This window comes from Takifugu flavidus, chromosome 12 (assembly GCF_003711565.1).
Source record: "Takifugu flavidus isolate HTHZ2018 chromosome 12, ASM371156v2, whole genome shotgun sequence".
NCBI lineage: Eukaryota > Metazoa > Chordata > Actinopteri > Tetraodontiformes > Tetraodontidae > Takifugu > Takifugu flavidus.
In genome coordinates, this window is record NC_079531.1 from 1442068 (window position 1) to 1459742 (window position 17675).

General features: G+C 50.4%; 2 protein-coding genes across 10 annotated transcripts; both read left to right on the plus strand.

Annotated features, from left to right (window-relative positions):
* The first annotated feature begins 825 nt into the window (after window positions 1-825).
* On the plus strand, window positions 826-14327 carry fam131ab (family with sequence similarity 131 member Ab). 6 transcript variants are annotated; one of them, XM_057049764.1, is made up of 6 exons: window positions 826-1414; window positions 3676-3815; window positions 6856-6949; window positions 7016-7195; window positions 9038-9169; window positions 9767-14327. In XM_057049764.1, exons 1-6 carry the CDS (start codon window positions 1384-1386, stop codon window positions 10402-10404), a joined length of 1215 nt encoding a protein of 404 aa, XP_056905744.1. In that variant the 5' UTR covers window positions 826-1383; the 3' UTR covers window positions 10405-14327. The 6 variants fall into 6 exon arrangements, with proteins under 6 accessions (XP_056905744.1, XP_056905748.1, XP_056905745.1 ...); XM_057049765.1 differs by having other exon boundaries at window positions 835-1293; XM_057049766.1 differs by having other exon boundaries at window positions 835-1265.
* Window positions 14328-14732: 405 nt separating this feature from the next.
* On the plus strand, window positions 14733-16807 carry LOC130534936 (heat shock protein beta-7-like). 4 transcript variants are annotated; one of them, XM_057049627.1, is made up of 4 exons: window positions 14733-14867; window positions 15529-15808; window positions 16055-16233; window positions 16427-16807. In XM_057049627.1, the coding sequence occupies exons 2-4, from the start codon at window positions 15568-15570 to the stop codon at window positions 16616-16618; spliced, it is 612 nt and encodes a 203-aa protein (XP_056905607.1). In that variant the 5' UTR covers window positions 14733-14867; window positions 15529-15567; the 3' UTR covers window positions 16619-16807. The 4 variants fall into 4 exon arrangements, with proteins under 4 accessions (XP_056905607.1, XP_056905606.1, XP_056905605.1 ...); XM_057049626.1 differs by having other exon boundaries at window positions 14840-14974; XM_057049625.1 differs by lacking the exon at window positions 14733-14867 and having other exon boundaries at window positions 15092-15808.
* The last annotated feature ends 868 nt before the right edge of the window (window positions 16808-17675 follow it).

Sequence of the window (17675 nt, forward strand, 5' to 3'; positions counted from 1 at the left end):
TTGACAGTTCTAAAGAATACTGAAGGCAGTGTTTTCTGTTGTGTTCCAGATTTCAGTGTCTCACAAAAAAGAAGAGGATAATGCCACGTGTGATGTACTGTATGGAGGCTTTAAACACCCACCAGGCACATTTATCACCTGATCCTCCAGTGCTGGGAAACAGAATTAGGAACGGCCGCATGTGCCGGGAGCTCTGCGGGTCTATGTTTAGAGTCCTGGTGGGCGTTAAAGAGAGATGTGCAAGGCTGAACAGAGACAAGGTGGGTCCATTACACATAAGCCACAATTAGGCCTCACTGTTCTCTTTTCTTCACGCCCACCTTAATGCTATAATGAGCTACACTGAAACTATGAAGCCAGCCAGGAGACACTAAGGAGGCTCCGCGGCGTCAGGGTGTTTGATTTTCTGTCAGGTTGCCTGTGAAAAATGTCACTTTCCCCTCATGTGATTATTGGGTAGACCCGTTATTGCATCACCGCACAGCCCCATGGGTAAAGCCTGTGTGGGGTTTTATGTAAGCCGACCTTTTCTCCGTCTGACCGTAACAACGTTTCTAACGGGGAAGGGGGGGGTAATGAACTTTGGACTTATTATCTCCCGTTACCAAACTGCCCAGCGCTGAATCCGCGTGTGTGATTTATGCCTCTAATTCACGACAGATGATCAACAAATGAGCAGATGCAGTCCTCGAACGCCAAGTCGCATCTCGTATTTGCGCGGACCAACTCCTCCCTTGCGCCCGTGCAAGGTGACAGCAGCCAATCGCGCGTCACCCCGCTCCTACCTAGCCGAGGAGAGCCGTAGAAGGAGGCGGAAACTCAGCGGGCGCTATAAAAGCGGGTGAGCGTGGGAGTTGGTGCCAGTGCCACCGTCCGACGGTGCCCGGTCATTCTGAGCGCACAGCGAGCGCGCGGGGCTGCTGTTTGGCACGAGTGGCATGTGGCGTGGAGGTGACCGGCTGTGACGGAGAGAGGGGAACCCCGCCAGCATCTGCAGTTGCAAGCGCCGGGAGAGAAGCCCATGTTCGCGCGTCACAGAACGCAGTCTGTCTGCTGCGGGGCTGAACCGCAGGACGCGACCCTTCAACCGGTGACGTAGTGGACCCAAGCGCCTCCTAGAACCAGCAGTCAAAAACAGACATTCTATTGATCCATGGATGAAAAGAAAGAGCGGACAGCGGTGATGACTGGACTTTTCCCCGCCCTCGGCGTCACCCCGGCCGTCTGAGCACAGCAGCGCGCACCGGAACCCAGCGGAGCCTCCGGTGAGGAGAGTGGCTTTCCATCAGTGAGGTACACTCCGACGCCTCTCACACACGGGGAATTGGGGGAAGAAATTTTGCTTGATTGCTCTGCTAAAAGGCTCTACATGCAGTTGCCACAATGGGCTGCATCAGCTCCAAAGCGCCAGTTGGTAAGAGGTGATTTAATCTCATAAGAAGCACGCTGAGGGGAGCCTGAATCCGCCGCATCTGTGTTTTTCTGTCTCTGGTGCAGCCTTTCAGGAGGCTGCCGTGCACAGATCGGAGACTTCGCCGCCGCAGACACAAACGAGACCGGAACTTGCAGATGTTTGTGCTTTTTATTTAAATATGCGTCTAGATGCTGCCTCCAGGTTCAATTGTGTGTGCGTAGGGGGGGATTTTAGTGGCGCTGGTGCTGGGGAAGAGCTCGCAACTGCTGCATAAACATCGCGATGCTGCAAAAGCTTCCTCGCTGCCCGTCAGAGGCAAGAAAGCCAGAGGTGCTCTTGACTCCGGCGATGCATGACGCGTTCTGAAACGCGTTCAATCTGACCGTCACCGTGACCGAAGGGTCGCCAGACACCATGGTTCTGACCCAGTTCAGACGCAAGGTAGGACACTTGGCTGGCGTCCTTACACGCGCGGATGCTCGGGTATACGTGACTCGGAGGAAGCGGGGATTCAACACGCCTGAAAGTCAAACGGCGTTTCCTACGACGCCTCGGATCCAGCGGCTTTAACGGGCGCGCACGCCATCTATCGTCCCGCTTGTTGCCAAGAAACGAGCTCCCTGTTGCCGCCGCATCCGCCGGTATGCGCCCTTCTACGTGATTCTGCTTGTTTACACCTTTGCAGCGTGTCTCGACCGCTCACGCGCAGCGCCCCCATCCTGTGATTTATTTGAAAGGCTCTGTAACATCCACCGTGAAAACGGGGGTCAAATTGTAATTTATCCCTCACGTCAGTGCCGGGTCCCCTCCCCCCCCCTCCCTCCGTGCCTGCGCGCTTCTAATATGTAATCTGGGGTTCAGTCACTCGCTGATATGGCGCCTGCTCCACGTCTCCTCGTCGCCGAGCAGTGCGTGAGGACATGCCCCGCGGTGCCACGCACCTCCCGGTAGAACAACTCCAGCGTCTCGACAGCAGCAGCCACCTGTTTGACGGATGGAGCTCATGCGTGCGTGACAGAACCGCGCCGCCGCTCTTGACCTAATTGTGTTGATGTACTCATAAGTGTCAGGAGGGAGAGAGATCTGCAGTTTCCACGACAACTACAGACAGGAGTGTGTTCGCGCGCGTGCGCGAGAGAGATCTATAATGAAGGAATAAATTAAATAAAAAATAGCTGCAGCTTTCATTTGCTTGGAGGGGAAACCAGAAAGTTTCTTCTTCGCTGCGGCTCACAGGCAGGGGAAAGAGATTAATTAAGATAAAGAGACGCCGAACAAATTAACAAATTATAACACAGATGGAGGATGATGACCCCGCGGGGCATCGCAACAGAGACGCCGTAATTTCCCGTCTGGTTCCGCGGGCGAAAAAGGGCCAAGTCTGATCAAACCTAGTCCCGGAGTCCGTATCGATCCGCGCTGAGCGGCGCGGTTTAGAACCCGCCGCGCTAATTGCGCGGGGGGGGGGGGGGGGGGGGTGTCTGACCGCGCACATTGTGGTCGCCTTCTGGCACGCGGGCGTCACGAAGCAACGTGTGTACGCGGGTCAGGTGACTGTCGCGCCTCGGACATTAATCTAATGGGCCACAAAGCAACGCGCGCATCTTGAGCGACGTGGCCTAGATTCGGCAACACAATACACCCCCGGGCACCTGATCTCATCACACCCAATTAAACGGCACCTATTGAATGATGCTGGAGGGCAACTTGAGCCCGGCGCGTTAAACGGCAGCACCCGGGCTGAGTGATGGCTCTTAATATTGGACTCAATATTTGAGATGGACGCGCGTAATCGACCGGCTCGCGCTTTTCACGTGCAGTAACTGGAAACGCTTTGCTGCCGCCACCACACGAAAGAGGAACCAGGTGCCGACACTCAGAGCACCACGTTTGAATCTCTTTTTGTAGAATCCGATTGGGAAGATTCCGCCCGAGCTCATGGCATTTGCGCCTGGCCGGTGTTGGTCACGTGGTTCATGAGCTGTAAGAGGGTGTCACCAGCATCACATGGATATGTTCAGACCTGCTCCTTTTCTGGCCACTTTTCATTTGTCAAGGCCTCTGAATTTAGGAAGTAAACATGTAGAACACGACTCCGACCCCAATAATCAGACGGACGATGAGCCCGACATATTGTGATATTAAGAGTAAAGGCATTTGGGGGGGGGGGGTATGATGGAAGTAGCAGCGTTTTCAGGTGTTGGCTCATGCTTTCTATTTGTTCTTCTGCTGCCATCTTCACGGCTGTCTCCCCCTGACAGTGGCGGTTGATGGTACCTTGCGTGTGGACTGGAGCGTGGCGAGCTCCCTGTCTGACGTTGCGCTTTTGGGGAGCACCCGGACCAGCTTGGCACGCAGACTGTTTCTGACGGCACCTTTGGACGTACTGGACTTCAGTGAGGTGCCAAACACACGTACACATTTTTAACACTTCATTATTACAGTTTGGTGCAGTTGAAAGTAGCAGTGAGAGATGAAGCAGGGGATCACACCCAGCCTTCCCAACCCTAAACACGTCACATGTCTTTAGCACATGCAGCAGGCTTCTAACTTGATCAGACAGCAGCCAGATAAGCCTAATCAAAGATGACAGTCTCAGTAATTTGCCGCATGAAGCAGAAAATTATTTTCCCAACTCCTCCTCATTTGATAATTACCTTTTAATTCGTGCCCTCCGACGCTTTAATGTGTAGTTCGGCACCGAGTTGTTTCTCCATTTTCACTTCCGTGAGCGCTAAGCACTTGCTTTCTAATCATATGCAAAACATTCAAGGCAATCACTCTTTCATTTGGTGTTTGAAATGGGAGCAGGTTGGAATAAATACAGCACAATCCCCTGAACGCACCGTCTGCCTGTGCACTGTTTCCCCACCGCTCCGGTGATTTCCCTGGCTGAGTCAGGACCGTCCTGCAGCCAGAACCTTGACCCGTGACACAGGAGTGAAATCAGTCAGTCAGGGCGACAAAAAACAGGCCTGAAATCCATTCTGGAGGCTGATTTTTATAACTGTACTGCAGCGTTTTCAACTGTGATGCCTATAATTGTCTCAGAGATGATGATGATGATGATAATGATGGTGATGGTGATGATGACGACTGCACCTTGCTTCTCTTATTCATCACCAAGTACCATCTGGGCACAAATGCGTCGTGTTTGTGGTGAGCCAGCCAGGAGATAATTAGCACTGACCGAGCGATTCATTACCAAGCAGCCCCCTGCTCTTCACCAGCAGCTCCGTTATTGAATGCTGGGAGCAGCGTGAGCGCGCACGGCAGAGCGCGCACGGCAGAATACCGAGCACGTCTCCTTTTGGTGTGAAAAGCGTGCCTCGTTTGTGACCTCCTGTCTCCACCTGTGACATGAAGCAGCAGCGTCCACAGCGGGTGAACGCAGGGGAGACTTGTTTGTTGGGCTTGTTGCTGGCTGCTGATTGGCGCTCGGGGTGCGTGATGTCATTGGTGAATCAGGCGTGCTGCATGCATACCAGGAGGAATCGTTGCACGGTGACCAGTTGCCATAGAAATGTTCCCATTGCGGAAAAAAAGTTGAAAAATAGAGCACGAGCGCGCGCAAGAAGACGACAGAGGCAGGAACGATGATGTCGGGCGAAGCAGACGCGGCGCCAGTCTGTGTACTGAGGGACTATTTTTCCCATAATTCCCTCCAAACCAGCTGCAATTGAACAGCGAGGCAACAGCGGCTTCACACACAATTTGGAGAAAAAAAATAAAGAAAATCAAAGCAGAAATAATCCAGTAATCCCCAAATTCTGTGAGTTGTGATGTGATCTGGAGGAAGAGTGAAGCTTCTCCTGTTGTCTCTGCTACTGTCAGCTAATAAATGCAGACGCATCAGTTTGCCGTCGTGGACAATTTAGCTTGTTTGTGGCTCACACGTGAGGTTTTTGACTAATGTGGTGACAGAGCAGGTAAGCTCCAGCTACAGGAGGATTTTAGGCTCCCCCAGAGCTTTTTGTCTTAGCAAATAAGAGCTGAAATAAGTCATTTTATCAGGTTTCAAGAGATTAAATGGTGGCTGAAGGGGACATATTGGAGAAAAGGGAAACCCAGCAGCGTCCTGAAAGCCGACGATGATGAATTTCAGACCTAAACTGAGACACCCGAGGCTCCGCTGCAGCCTGTTCAGCCTGTTCCGGATGCTGCAGACACCTGCCTGTGGTCCCTGTTTCTCACTGGGTCAGTGGGAGGGTCAGAGGTCACATACGTCTGCTTCCAGGATGGGAAAAAAAAGCTCCCTCTCTGCAAAGATGAGTAAAAACGCTGCAGCTCGCGCATAAGCGATTTCCCTGGGTAGCGATTCGAAGACGGAGACGGCCGATTCAGACGTGGGCGGCCGACATCCTCCGCCCCGACGACTGATTTTTAATTTAAAGAGCAAAGGTAATCCATCTCCCTAACCCTCCTCCAGGGTGGATGTCATATTATCTGCAGATTATCCTCCCTGTGATCTGGGAACTTCTCTGCGGCACAAGAGGATTATCACGCCTCGCGGCAGTCGCTGATAGAATCACCGGCTTTGGGTCCCCCCACAGTCTGCCTGCAGCGCACAGATAAATCTGTTCTTTGCCAAATGGAGTTGCTGTTAAGTGGAATCCGGGTGACAAGATTAGTAGGAAGGAGACCGCCCCAACACCCCCCCCCCCAAACGGTGCAGGTAATCGCTGCGTTTACTGTTAGCGCCGCTGAAACCGGAGCAGAGCTGGGCCCAGCTTGCACCTGTTGAGCCACACGCCCCCCCCACCCCCCCACCGCGCTTAAAGTGTCATCAAATGGCTCGGTTAGCCAGGTGTGCTGACCCGCGCCGAGCGACAACATGATAGCGTCAGCTTGGCGTGCGGCCTTTGCCGCTGACGTGCCCTTTTCCCACGTGAGCCCAGGTGGGGCTATAAAAAGAGTTAGCAGACAAAAGAACCTGTCAACACCTGATACCCCCTCGGTGGTTTGACTTTACACAGTAGAAAGATTTGATGGAGGACAGACTGTCTGCCGTCGGCTTCCATTAACTCGCCGCCGGGAGACGAATCGCTCGGCTGGCGCAGAAACTGCCTTTTGCAAAATTTCAGGGATACACCTTGACGGGTTTTCTAGCGGCTAGTTTGAAGGAAAAAGAGCATTTAATCATCTAATTCAGTGCTTTTGTTCTGACTTCTTGTTCTTTTCGCTCTCTAGCTCTGTAACTACACCGATTTGTAATTTCCTATGAAGAGACGAGCCAGAAATTCCCCAAATAAGACTTTAAAAAGCTGCTTTCTGGGGTGATGCCGTCACATTTTTACCATTTTGCCGTGACGCCAGAAAGTCCTTCACTTTCTCGGGCCTTGGACTCTTCTGAAGAGCAGGAGTTCCATCTCTGCTGGGTTTTTCCAGTGACTCGTAACAGAGCTGATCTTCTGAGACACGTCTCTCTCTCCTCCCGTCAGGTTCATGTTGACGACACCGTTGAAATGTTGCCCAAATCAAGACGAGCTCTCACCATCCAAGAGATCGCCGCACTGGCACGATCTTCCCTGCACGGTGAGCACAAGCGTTCCTGCGTACCATAAGATGCACCTCCACAACCTTGTGCTTTTTCTCCTGCAGGGATTTCCCAGGTAGTCAAGGACCATGTGACCAAACCCACGGCCATGGCCCAGGGCAGAGTGGCCCATCTGATAGAATGGAAAGGCTGGTGTAAACCCATCGACACGCCGGCCCTGGAGTCAGACTTTAACTCTTACTCCGACCTCTCCGAGGGGGAACAGGAGGCCCGCTTCGCTGCCGGTAAGACTTCTTGGTTCTATCGAACTGCGGTACTCTTGTGTCCGAGCTTTTCTGAAGCATTGGGAGTGAAATGAGTCTCAGACAGTCCCAAAGGCCAAAAGTCTCCCAGGAAATCATAATGAAATAAAAACAACTGGAATAAAAATCCTTTTTTTATGAGGCTTTTTTTTTTTTGTTAACTACAGTTTCCCCCAAAAGTTCGGATATTTGACGCTTGATTTTTGCATCGCGATTTGTTCCAAAAGCACTCTTGGAACAATCTCACCCACACATTCATCATCACGAGTGGGAACAAACAACAACTCGTTTATTATTTTTGTTCTTGGTTGTCAGGTTTTGCTTCGTCAGCCATTCTGGTTCTGGATCAGTGTTCCCCGCTGGTTTAGCCTTAAATCTCTTTCATCTTTCCCTCCTTCCTCTCAAATCTTCCTTGCTTCCTTCCCGCCCAGCTCCTTCCCTCCTTCCATCTGCTCATCTCCTTTGTCTTCCTCACTCCGTCTCCTTTCCTGCCTGCTTTCGCTCGCTCCCTGCAATGCAGACTCTCAAGGTTAATTTGCACAAGGTTTTGCTCCTGGCCTGTTCCACCATGACTGGGCAGATTTCCTGTCTTTGCCTCTTTTATAACCCATTCATTACAAAACTTTTCTACGTTCTGGGAATCCCAGAGGTGCAAATAATTCCTGCATGTCCTCACAGTTTAACATGCTAGCAGCTTAGCACTCGCTAACATCCTTTCTTTTGTATGGTCTTTGAAGGTCAATATGGGAAGGGCTCAATACTAATAAGCCGAAAACTGGCGTATCTCCCTGAGCGTAGCAGAATCTGACATACTTCAGTCAATAAATCGATTCTCTTGACATGCTTGCATAACAGGACAAGGACAAGCCCACTTAAATGGCCCAGTCATGCAGAAAGCGCGGCTCGATTCTGCTGTATGGACATGCACACGTGTTAATACCCTCTGATTGAGACGGGAATACGGTCTGGGCCGCCACCAAAACGGTTCTAGGTGTCAAATACGTAGCGCTTGTGCAAGAGGAGCGAACTTTAGTGAACTTTGGTGCAATCTACGCTAAAGCAGCTTCAATCAATCCAACGACGACTCAGCGGTTTCCCTCGGATCGGGTTCAGCGTTGCAGTTTCAGTTCACTGGGGAAAAGAGGCGTCACATCTCCGCCAACACGTCACACTAGTGCGAAACATATAACCGAGGTGCGAGTTTACAGGCAGTTTCTGTAAGTAATGAAACACATGCGCTGCATTCGTTTGCCTTCTTCCTGGATCAAACGAGGTCGTTCAGAGGAGAACAACTCACAGGGGCTGCGTTTGCGAGGAGGGTTCAGGGCCCGTCTACAGCGGGCGATAAATGAGATCATCGATCTTTCCCTTTGAGAGACAACGCAGGAATACTGAGCGTCGAGCGCGGGGACGAGAGGGAGGATGAGAAGTGAGGGACAAGGCTGAGAGACGGCTCAGGAGGGGAGGAAAGGAAAAGGCAGGAACGAGGAGATCCAGGTGAGTCAATGAAGGAGGGGGCAGGTGCACGGGAGGGGAGAAAGAGGGATCAGATGACTCCTGATGCTGGTGGGAGCCCACTGGAGGTGGCCAGTACGTGCTCAGTCACCTCACAAATACTCAGTTACAAGAGGGTAAAATGAAGACAGACACACAGGTGAAGCACAGTAAGGTTCATATGTGTGCACAGGTGAGACACAAGATCACTGTTTTCTAACCACATGATTCTCAGTGGCTAAAGAGGCCCCTTGTTACCATACCAACCCTGTATCTGTGTATGCAATGCAGCTAAAGTGTGTGTGTGTGTGTGTGTGTGTGTGTGTGTAGGGGTTGCAGAGCAGTTTGCCATCGCGGAGGCTAAGCTGAGGGCCTGGTCGTCTGTGGACGGCGACGAGTCCAACGATGACTCATACGACGAGGACTTTCTGCCTGCCAATGAGCCCAGTACACAGAGCACAGGTACACACACACACACACACACACACACACACACACAGAGTAATAAATTTACCTTCTCCACGCGGCGACAGTCCTTCCTCTCCTCCTCGTCCTCGTCCCCTTCCTCACTCCTGTCCCACTGCCCCACTTTTCCTTCCCTGCCCAGATTTTTTTCTTGTTCTTCTTCTGCAATTTGATCCACACTCCCTCCTGCAAGTTTAATATAATTTCTTCTGTGGCCCAGAGACAGGCTGAGGATGCCGTGAGTGGGTTATAAATACAATGTGTGTGTGCGTGTGTGTGTGTGTGTATTTAAGCTTTTATCCTAATTGTACTGAACTACCAATAACCTAAAAAGCAGCTAATCACATTGTGATACTCCTCTCTCTCTCCCTCTCTCTCCCTCTCCCTCTACCCCCCCACCATGTATTAAAGGTCTCCATCATGCTACAGTTTGTTTTGGAAACCTGTTGCTTTTTTTTCACTACAACAACCACAATTTTCTGGTTTTCACATTTTGCACCAACAACCAAATCTAACTTCTCGCTTGGTAGTTCGCAGTAGCTGCGGTCTCTCCGCTCTTGTCAGGGGTGCTGACAGTCTCACATTCTCCCCCAGATGTGCCATCATATCCTCCCTACTTGAAGGACCTGATCAACAGCCAGCTTTGCCAGCACCTGGGCCTCCGAGGGCCTTGCTGCGAGGGCGGAGGAGGCGGGGAAGGCGGCAGCAGCGGAGAGCCCTCCCCAGTGGCGGGCTCCCCAGACACTCTCTGCTCCAGCCTCTGCAGCCTGGACGAGAACCACCCTCTGCTGCGCGACATGGGCAGCCAGCAGCGAGGAAGTCACCACCACGGCAACGCCAGCGAGCTCGCCGCAAAGATCCTGTCCGCACTGCAGGGGGGGGAGGAGCTGCTGGCCCGACTTCAGAGGGCTGGGCAGGGCGGGACTGGTAGCGGAGACTTCCACAGCCTGGGTGGGGCCGGGCGAGGGGTCAGGCCCTGCGGGGGACAGGACTCCCCTTGCTACTCCGTGTCGTACTCTGAGACATACCTGTCCCCTGGCGAGGACGACTCGCCCAGCAAGGACTACGGCAGCACCGTGTGCCAGGTGGAGGCAGACGGGAACGAAGTGGAGTACCCACCTGACTATGACCCCCGCAGACGGGTCTCTGACGTGGCCTCCTCTGGGGTCGTGTCTCTGGACGAGGAGGAGGAAGAGGAAGAGGAGAGGGCAGGAGAGCCAAACAACCCTTGACTTTAATCCCATCGCAGTGTTGAACCCCTCCCTGGAGTATTTTCTGTCCCGCCCACCATGTCCGAACACCTCAGCGTCTGTCTCTGCCTTACTCGCAGCACTTCAGCTCCTCCCATAAAACACCCAAACCTTCTCACCCCACGTTTTCTTTTAAAGGCGTTCAAACAATCTTTTTTATCAACATCCTGGGATTCCTTGTGGGTGTGACGCTCACAGGTCCTGACTCCGCCCTGTCCTGGAAGGTGAAAGTGACGCCCCCAAAAGGCGCTCAGACTTGTCTTTGCATGTCTTTTGCAAGTTTGCAGAAATCAAGAGGCCGATCCGGTCTAGAGCACGTTTTCTAATCTCGGCTGTTCTGTATAAGCCCCCCAGTCCCCCAACATCCTCTCTGGGGAGGGAGGGGTCGAGCCCACCTCTCTATCCCCCCCCCTGCAAGAGACAAACTAGCATCTTTTCGGGCATGGCTTGCTGAGTATGGCAACCTATTTAACCCTGTCACTACCAATTATGAGCGAATGCTGGAATGTCTTCAAGGTGACAGGAAGTACTATGTATTTTAAAATAAAGTTAAAAAAAGAGTCATAAATTGTATGACAGAAATGATATGCTTTTAACGTACTAGTTTTATATCACGTCGTTCACGTTATTCCAATTATGATGCTCATCTGCATAACAGTGGGTGGATATATATATATACGGCGTTCTGTGTATCATTGCACGGAAGTCTAAAAAAAAAAACGGCGTCAGCACTGACAGAATGTTTGGCTATAAATATTAAGTGGGGAAGGCCGAGAGGTTGTTTCTGTGAGTTGATTTGGAGATTTTCTATATTTTTGTATGCGTTGTCTTGCTTTGATCTCTTTGCCTAAACGGCGTGCCAGTGTATGTGGTTTTTTGCACGACGCTAACGTGGCTGTAGATTCCTCCTTTTCTTCGTTATCACTGTGTGATATAGTTTAATGGGAAAAACAGTAGAATGTGAACAAAAAAAATGTATTATTTATTTCAAAAGAGGATACTGTGATACGGTCTGCTCTCGCTATACATACGTCATGCTCCTCTTCTGTTCCCGATAGGCCTTTTATTAGCAAACATACGTTCATCTTCGTTTGAAGGATGTTTGCTAGCCGGCGTGTTTTCGTGATATACGCTGAAACTCCCATCTCCATGGCGACGTGTTGAGCCTTGTCGAGGTACTCCTGGAGGGACTGTCATTCATACAACTCAGGAAATCCCATCGGACCAGAGCATCACATCCTGCCTGTGCACATCAAACCACTCATATCTCATTCAGTGTGTTTGTGTGTGTGTGTGTGTGTGTGTGTGTGTGTATGAGGAAATGTGGGCGTAGTTATTTTCTACGAATAATTAAAGCACAGATTCAGTCCCACCATCTTCCTGTGATGTTGTTTGACTGCTGAGATGAGCGGCTTCAAAATGCGTCTGTGCACACACTGCAAGATGTCAGCAAGCTCTGTTAGCTTGCGCCATTTACGTCCATTCCAAAAATCCCTCCAATGCAGCGATTCCCTTTAAAGCATTGTCAGGTGTAGCTGAGCTCTCGCAGAAGGGGGGTTGGGGTCGAACGTTTACTGGTGCTGGAGAAAAGCGTGTGGTTGACTTTGCAGAGCCGGCTGACCTCGCGAACGCGAGTAGCCCCAGTCAGGAGAGTTGGACGAGACAACGACAACTCAGGAGGAACCATTAAAGCTGTGCCTTCATTCATCATCTTTGGCCTCCAAAGGTCACCAAGCCCTCCGCAGTGTCGCTCGAGCCATAGCTTACCTCCTTTTCTCCGTCTCTCCCCCTTAGTGCTGAGCAGGATTTGCTCAATACTGCTAAAACAGTTTCGGGGACTCTGAAATCCCCAGTGAGGATAGTAAGATGAGAACGAGCCGTGTTGTGTGAATTACCTACAAAATGTGTATTTACCATGGCAACAGTGTTGATGTGTGTCCCAGTGAGGATGTTTGGCTGTTTCCCACAACCTTTAAGGGCTTTTTGAGGGTTAAGACTTACGTTCAGTTCGGTTGCATTCTGTTGGTGTCCTCACAAAGATAGATGCATAAGAATGAGTGTGAGAGAGGAAGCGCAGACAGCTTAGTTCGCATTATCTATCCTCTCCATGTTACTCAAAATGTCTTTTTACCGTTGTAATACTAAGGCTTTTCTCTCACTTTGGGACTCAGATCCTTGTAAAAGTGACTTTTGAACCACTACAAAGAGGTATTTTTCCACGAAACAAGCAAAGTAAATGTTTCATGTCCTAATTCATTTGCACATGAGTGAAGGCTTTTGGATATTTAGCTAAATAAATAAGAAACGTTTGCTCTGAACGCTTTCGTCCCGCATTAGTGTTGTGGATGGTAGTGCCCCCTACTGGCAGGTGCACATGTTTTGTGATATTTCGATTTAAATATCTGTTGAGAGGATATTTCATGTTAGCACGGACGTTGCAGAGGTACCACCTTGCTTTTTGTCCTTACAAGTATAGGAATGATAGACCCGCTGACACACACTCAGACAGCCCAATGAATGTTTTTCCTCTCCATCCTTCCGTCTCCGTCCTTTCCTCCCATCCCCCTGTCTTTCTTTGCCTCTTCGATACTCATTACGTAAGCGAAAGGACAACTGAGTGCTACCTTTGCTGACAGGCAATTAGCTGACGATTACGAAACCGCCAGGCGAACAGGAGATGCATATCGCTCCTCCTGTCGATCCTTTCTGTTCTCTCTATTCCCTGTGAGGCCGACCAGTTCCCCCTCCTCTCGTCCGCAGTGACAGCTCCCACAGCCTTAGGAAGAAGAGTTCCGAAAGGCTTCACCTTCCCAGAATCCTTTTCTGTTGCTGGGAAAGGACGTTTTCAAGGCTGTTTTTATCCAGGAAAACCCCTTTAGTGTCCTTGGAATGTAACAGGATTCCGTGTTGAAGTGTCGGCGTATGTCGCACATGAAGGCGGTTTTAGATTAAAAACGATATGTTTCTAAATGGAACCATGTGATTCTCCTGTCGGATAAAACTCCAGCTGGAGGAAAACAGAGGTAGAACCTTTCTGAAGTGGAACAATAACCAGATTCAAAATGCTCTTGGGCCCCTCATCTGCGGCCTCACTGAAAACATGATCCCACGATACAGTTGACCTCTGTTGGTCTTGACCCTTGACCTCTTGACCCGACATTGTTTGAAGTTGGTCGTATCACAATCACAAAAGGAACTCACTCTCCTCCCCGCCAGGAAGTTATTTATATTTGGCGGCTTCATAACAGCCGACTGTCTTTGAGTGTGACAGGTGTCTTCAAAGTGTGTGTGTGTGTGTGTGTGTTGTGTGTGTGTGTGTGTGTGTGTGTGTGTGTGTTGACACAGGATGCTTAAGTGTGTGTGAGGTGGCGGGAGAACCCGGGGCTATAAAAAGACACCAAAACAACGTCTGACACACTCGAGAAAGACGGGCGGATGAATATTTAGTGTCGCGCCGTTGCTCCGATCACCCTATAGCCTACTTACCAATTTAGAACAAAGCCGGAGGGCCTGGGACCCGGGCTCATCGCTCCGGCACCAAAACGGAGGATGACAGAACTTTTTAACACACATTAGCCTCCGCCGTCTTAATTAAAACATCCCATAATCCTCTGGGTGGGGAGGGGGTGGGGTCAGATAAGCGAAAGCCATAAAAACTCATCCGCCAGAGGCGCCGTGACCGTTAAGAGAACACAGACGACCCAAAAACGAATGTACTGTTGAATCTGTGTAAGTTACACCTGATCACCGGCATCCGTCACGCGACACCCCTCGTCTAGGTTCCTCTTCCTTCATCTTCAGAACTTCTCTTTATTTCTGAATGTAAATTTGATTGAACGTTTGATCTTTGTTTGCTGCATCTGATATTATTTCCAGTTAATAAAATATTGATATTTGCAAAAGAACCGGCGTGGGTTCCTTTCTTTGATGGAGCGCCACGCTAATCCGACCGGAGCCCACATCGCTTTTATGATTATAGCCAGATAATGAACTCTGCTCACCTCTTTCAACATCATTTACGGCGAGACGTCGTAAAGCTCCGCGCCAATTAGCCGTTACATGACGACACCGTCGTTAAGGAGTTATTAGCAGGTCAGAGGACAGCAGTTGGAGACGCAGCGCCGGGGGCGTCTACCGACAGATATTTCATGTTTCCATGACATCATCGGCCCTCTGGGAGAGCCGTTATCGTGGGGGTAAAAGGGGGGAACATATCAGAGCAGATTCAGAACAAGTGTGTGAGGGGGGGTCGGCTCTGAAGCCAGCTGACATTAGAGAGAACAAGCTCTCAGGGGGGCAGGAAACAGCAGGAGAGCGGCAGCATCTGGGCCAAGAATCAAACGTGAAGACCTACAATTTCATCTCTGAAGCTGACCCGTCGGAAAGGACAGCGGGTCGGACGCCCTCTCGCTCCCAGAGGGGGGGGGGGGGCTGAGATCTTCAGGGTGAGAAGAGAAGCTGCAGCGGGTCAACAGGGATCATCTGTCTGTGCTGTCGCTGTCATTAGACATCGTGGAGGGAAACTGGAGCGAGTTCAAACAGAACCGAGCTGGTTCTGAAGCAGAACGTCCTTCATATTCCATCACCCGGTTAAAATGCAGTTTTCAGTCTACGTTTGAACAAATTTAGATAATGTGACTGACGGATAAATGCAAACTCAGCTGAAGCTGGTGAAGGGGAAACGTGGCAGACGAGAGGCTGTAGTTTGATGTTTTAGCCTTCAAGCGCCACTCGAGCGTTGGCGGTTGCTCGTTTATCCTAAAGGACTGTCTGACCTGTGGCTGCTTTTCTATTTCTGACCGTCTCTAAGAGCCCTCTTCAGACTTATCGCTTCTGTTTGTGTGTGTTCGTGTAAAAAGGGGGGGTCTCCGCTGCCTTTATCAGCTTCCCTGTTATATTCTAGGCACCAACGGGAGAATAAACAACCATTTAAGGGCAAAGGAATAAAGCTGTGGAGTCCATGTGGTGCTCTACTTACCCACAATGCACCAAGCCTTTAAAAGAACCTCTGGACAATGTGTGGGCCCTCAGCAGCTTTCGATGACCGACTTCTTTAACTCTCGACCTGAGCCTTTGTGGGGACTGTGCTTTGTTCTGTTTCTTTAGCTCCGCATGCGGCCCTGAAAAGGGAAAACATCCTTTGCCATGGCAACCGTGACATCTTCCAGCCGCAGATCGTCCTCGTCTTACCGCTCTTCAGCGCGCTACAGCACCTCCAGCACATATCACTCCGAGGGCTCGCTGGCTGGATCGCGCGACTCTCTGGACCCCCTTTTTGAGCCTTTCTCCACAGATCGTCCCAGCCTGTTTGGAGATGAAGAGTCTCGCGGTTCCAGCGGTTCGGCCCCCTTTAGCAGACACAGCAGACCATCATACGGACACTCCGGTGAGAGCTGAACCACCTTCTTCTCATCTTTAGCATGCTAACACAACAGAGTATTAGATGGACCTGAACTAGCAATGGAAGGGTTGTAATTCTAGCGTATGCTTCTTGTGCTTGGGGAGAAATTCTGAAGCTGGTGCACACAGACTCAGACATCATCCCCACATGGACATAAGAGGCATCAAGAACTCTTTTATCACCATATTTAGCTGCTCAAAGAATTTGTTTTGATTTGTTTGGTTGTGACAGCGCTGCTGTGTGGTACAGCTCCTGCAGGTGGTGCTGTGGCGGGCCGGCAGAGCAGCGCCGGGGGCGCCGTGCGATGTCTGGGAGATAGCTACTACATGTCAGCTGACGTCGGGCAGTTTGAGCCACACGATGTGGTGGTGATGGCGTTCAACCACCATGTTGTCATTCAGGCCCAGAAGGTGTGTGCGAGATGTTTAAGCAGAAGAAAGTTTGGCAGCTGACCGCTTCACCTCCAGCATTTCACGCGTTAGCGCCCTTTTATCCACTTCATTGCTCTTTGTGCTTGTTAGCCATCAACAGCTTTACGAGCTCTCCTTTCAGCCATTGCTCTACTTCCCTGCCCTCCCTCTGACACTTCTCTGCCCTCCTCAGGTCCTCGATGATGGAAGTGTCAGCGACACCTTTACCCACAAGTCCCTGTTTCCAGAGGACATGGACCCCCTGTCTCTATGCGGGACCCTTCATGCGGATGGCACCCTGGTGGTCAGCGTCCGCCGAGCCAGCGCATCGGGGGGGCAGGAGGCGCTGGCTGGCCCTACCTACCGCAGTGAAGCTTACCTTTGACCCAAGCTAAAATTTGGATTTTAATGGATCATACTGTTATTAAGAACCCTGAACTCGCCTAAATAAACGTTTATTTAATGTTGAAATACAGCAAAAATGCACATTTTTACTCTAAAGTTTGAACCATTGTCATTTTGAACCCTTAACTTTTGATTCAACATGCAATAAATGTGTTTATATGAAGAAGAACTGGTATTTAGAAATTGTGGTCATAATTTCTTTGGTAAATCTCAGAAACAAAGCGGGAAGCAGAATTCAGAACCAGGACTTTTCTTCGCTTTGAAGAATCAATAGGACTCCCCCATCGGACTGGATGTTAATACCATCAGAATAAAACAAAACGTATTTATTAATTAACATTTATGATGAATGTGTTTAATATTCATTACATCCCAGCGCAGCACTGACACAGACAGATGGCGCTCTGCGCGGCGAGGCCCGGCGCTGCTCAAGTGTTTCTAACCTTGTAGCTGTAACGCAGGCGCGCGACTGCAGCTGTGTTTTGTTCCGACTCATTCGGCCCCTCTGGAGAGGTTCCCGTGCTCCCTCCTGAAGCTCACTGAGGGACGGCAAGGCAGCCTAGCTAATGAATGAACTCATTTAGCTCATTAAGCTTTTACTGCGTCCTGCGACTACTGCGGTCCAGATGCTCTCCTTCCTCGAACAGCACAACAACACAACATTCATTATAAATGAGACCAGAAGGTGGGAATTTTCCAACAATGAGCTTATCGTGGAATACTGTCATTTCAGGTGGAATGTAGCGGAAACGTGCTATTTGCAAAAATAGTCTGTCATGTGGTGTTGAAGACCATGTCCACGCAGACCACATAACCAGCAAAGAGCTGTTTGATTAGTAATGGTGACCAGGGGAACAGGGATCTTTGTTGCCCTCTATTGATCAGTTGCTACCGCTAACAGGGGGACAAAAAAGTTTAACTCTGCCTTGTGACACATCAGTTTTCTCCTCCAAATTTGTTCTCCCAGGATTTGTTTGCTGCCATCTTCAGGCCGGGGGGCCTCATATCTCTTGCGCACATCATCTGGAAACTGATCA

What these genes read in the sequence shown, in the direction of transcription:
- fam131ab (XM_057049764.1), top strand. Translation starts at nt 1,384, where the DNA reads ATGGGCTGCATCAGCTCCAAAGCGCCAGTTG. An exon ending in GGCACGATCTTCCCTGCACG is followed by an intron (nt 6,950 to 7,015) that starts GTGAGCACAAGC and finishes TTTCTCCTGCAG; the next exon opens with GGATTTCCCAGGTAGTCAAG. An exon ending in GGAGGCCCGCTTCGCTGCCG is followed by an intron (nt 7,196 to 9,037) that starts GTAAGACTTCTT and finishes GTGTGTGTGTAG; the next exon opens with GGGTTGCAGAGCAGTTTGCC.
- LOC130534936 (XM_057049627.1), top strand. Translation starts at nt 15,568, where the DNA reads ATGGCAACCGTGACATCTTCCAGCCGCAGATCGTCCTCGTCTTACCGC. An exon ending in ACCATCATACGGACACTCCG is followed by an intron (nt 15,809 to 16,054) that starts GTGAGAGCTGAA and finishes TGGTTGTGACAG; the next exon opens with CGCTGCTGTGTGGTACAGCT. An exon ending in TTGTCATTCAGGCCCAGAAG is followed by an intron (nt 16,234 to 16,426) that starts GTGTGTGCGAGA and finishes TGCCCTCCTCAG; the next exon opens with GTCCTCGATGATGGAAGTGT.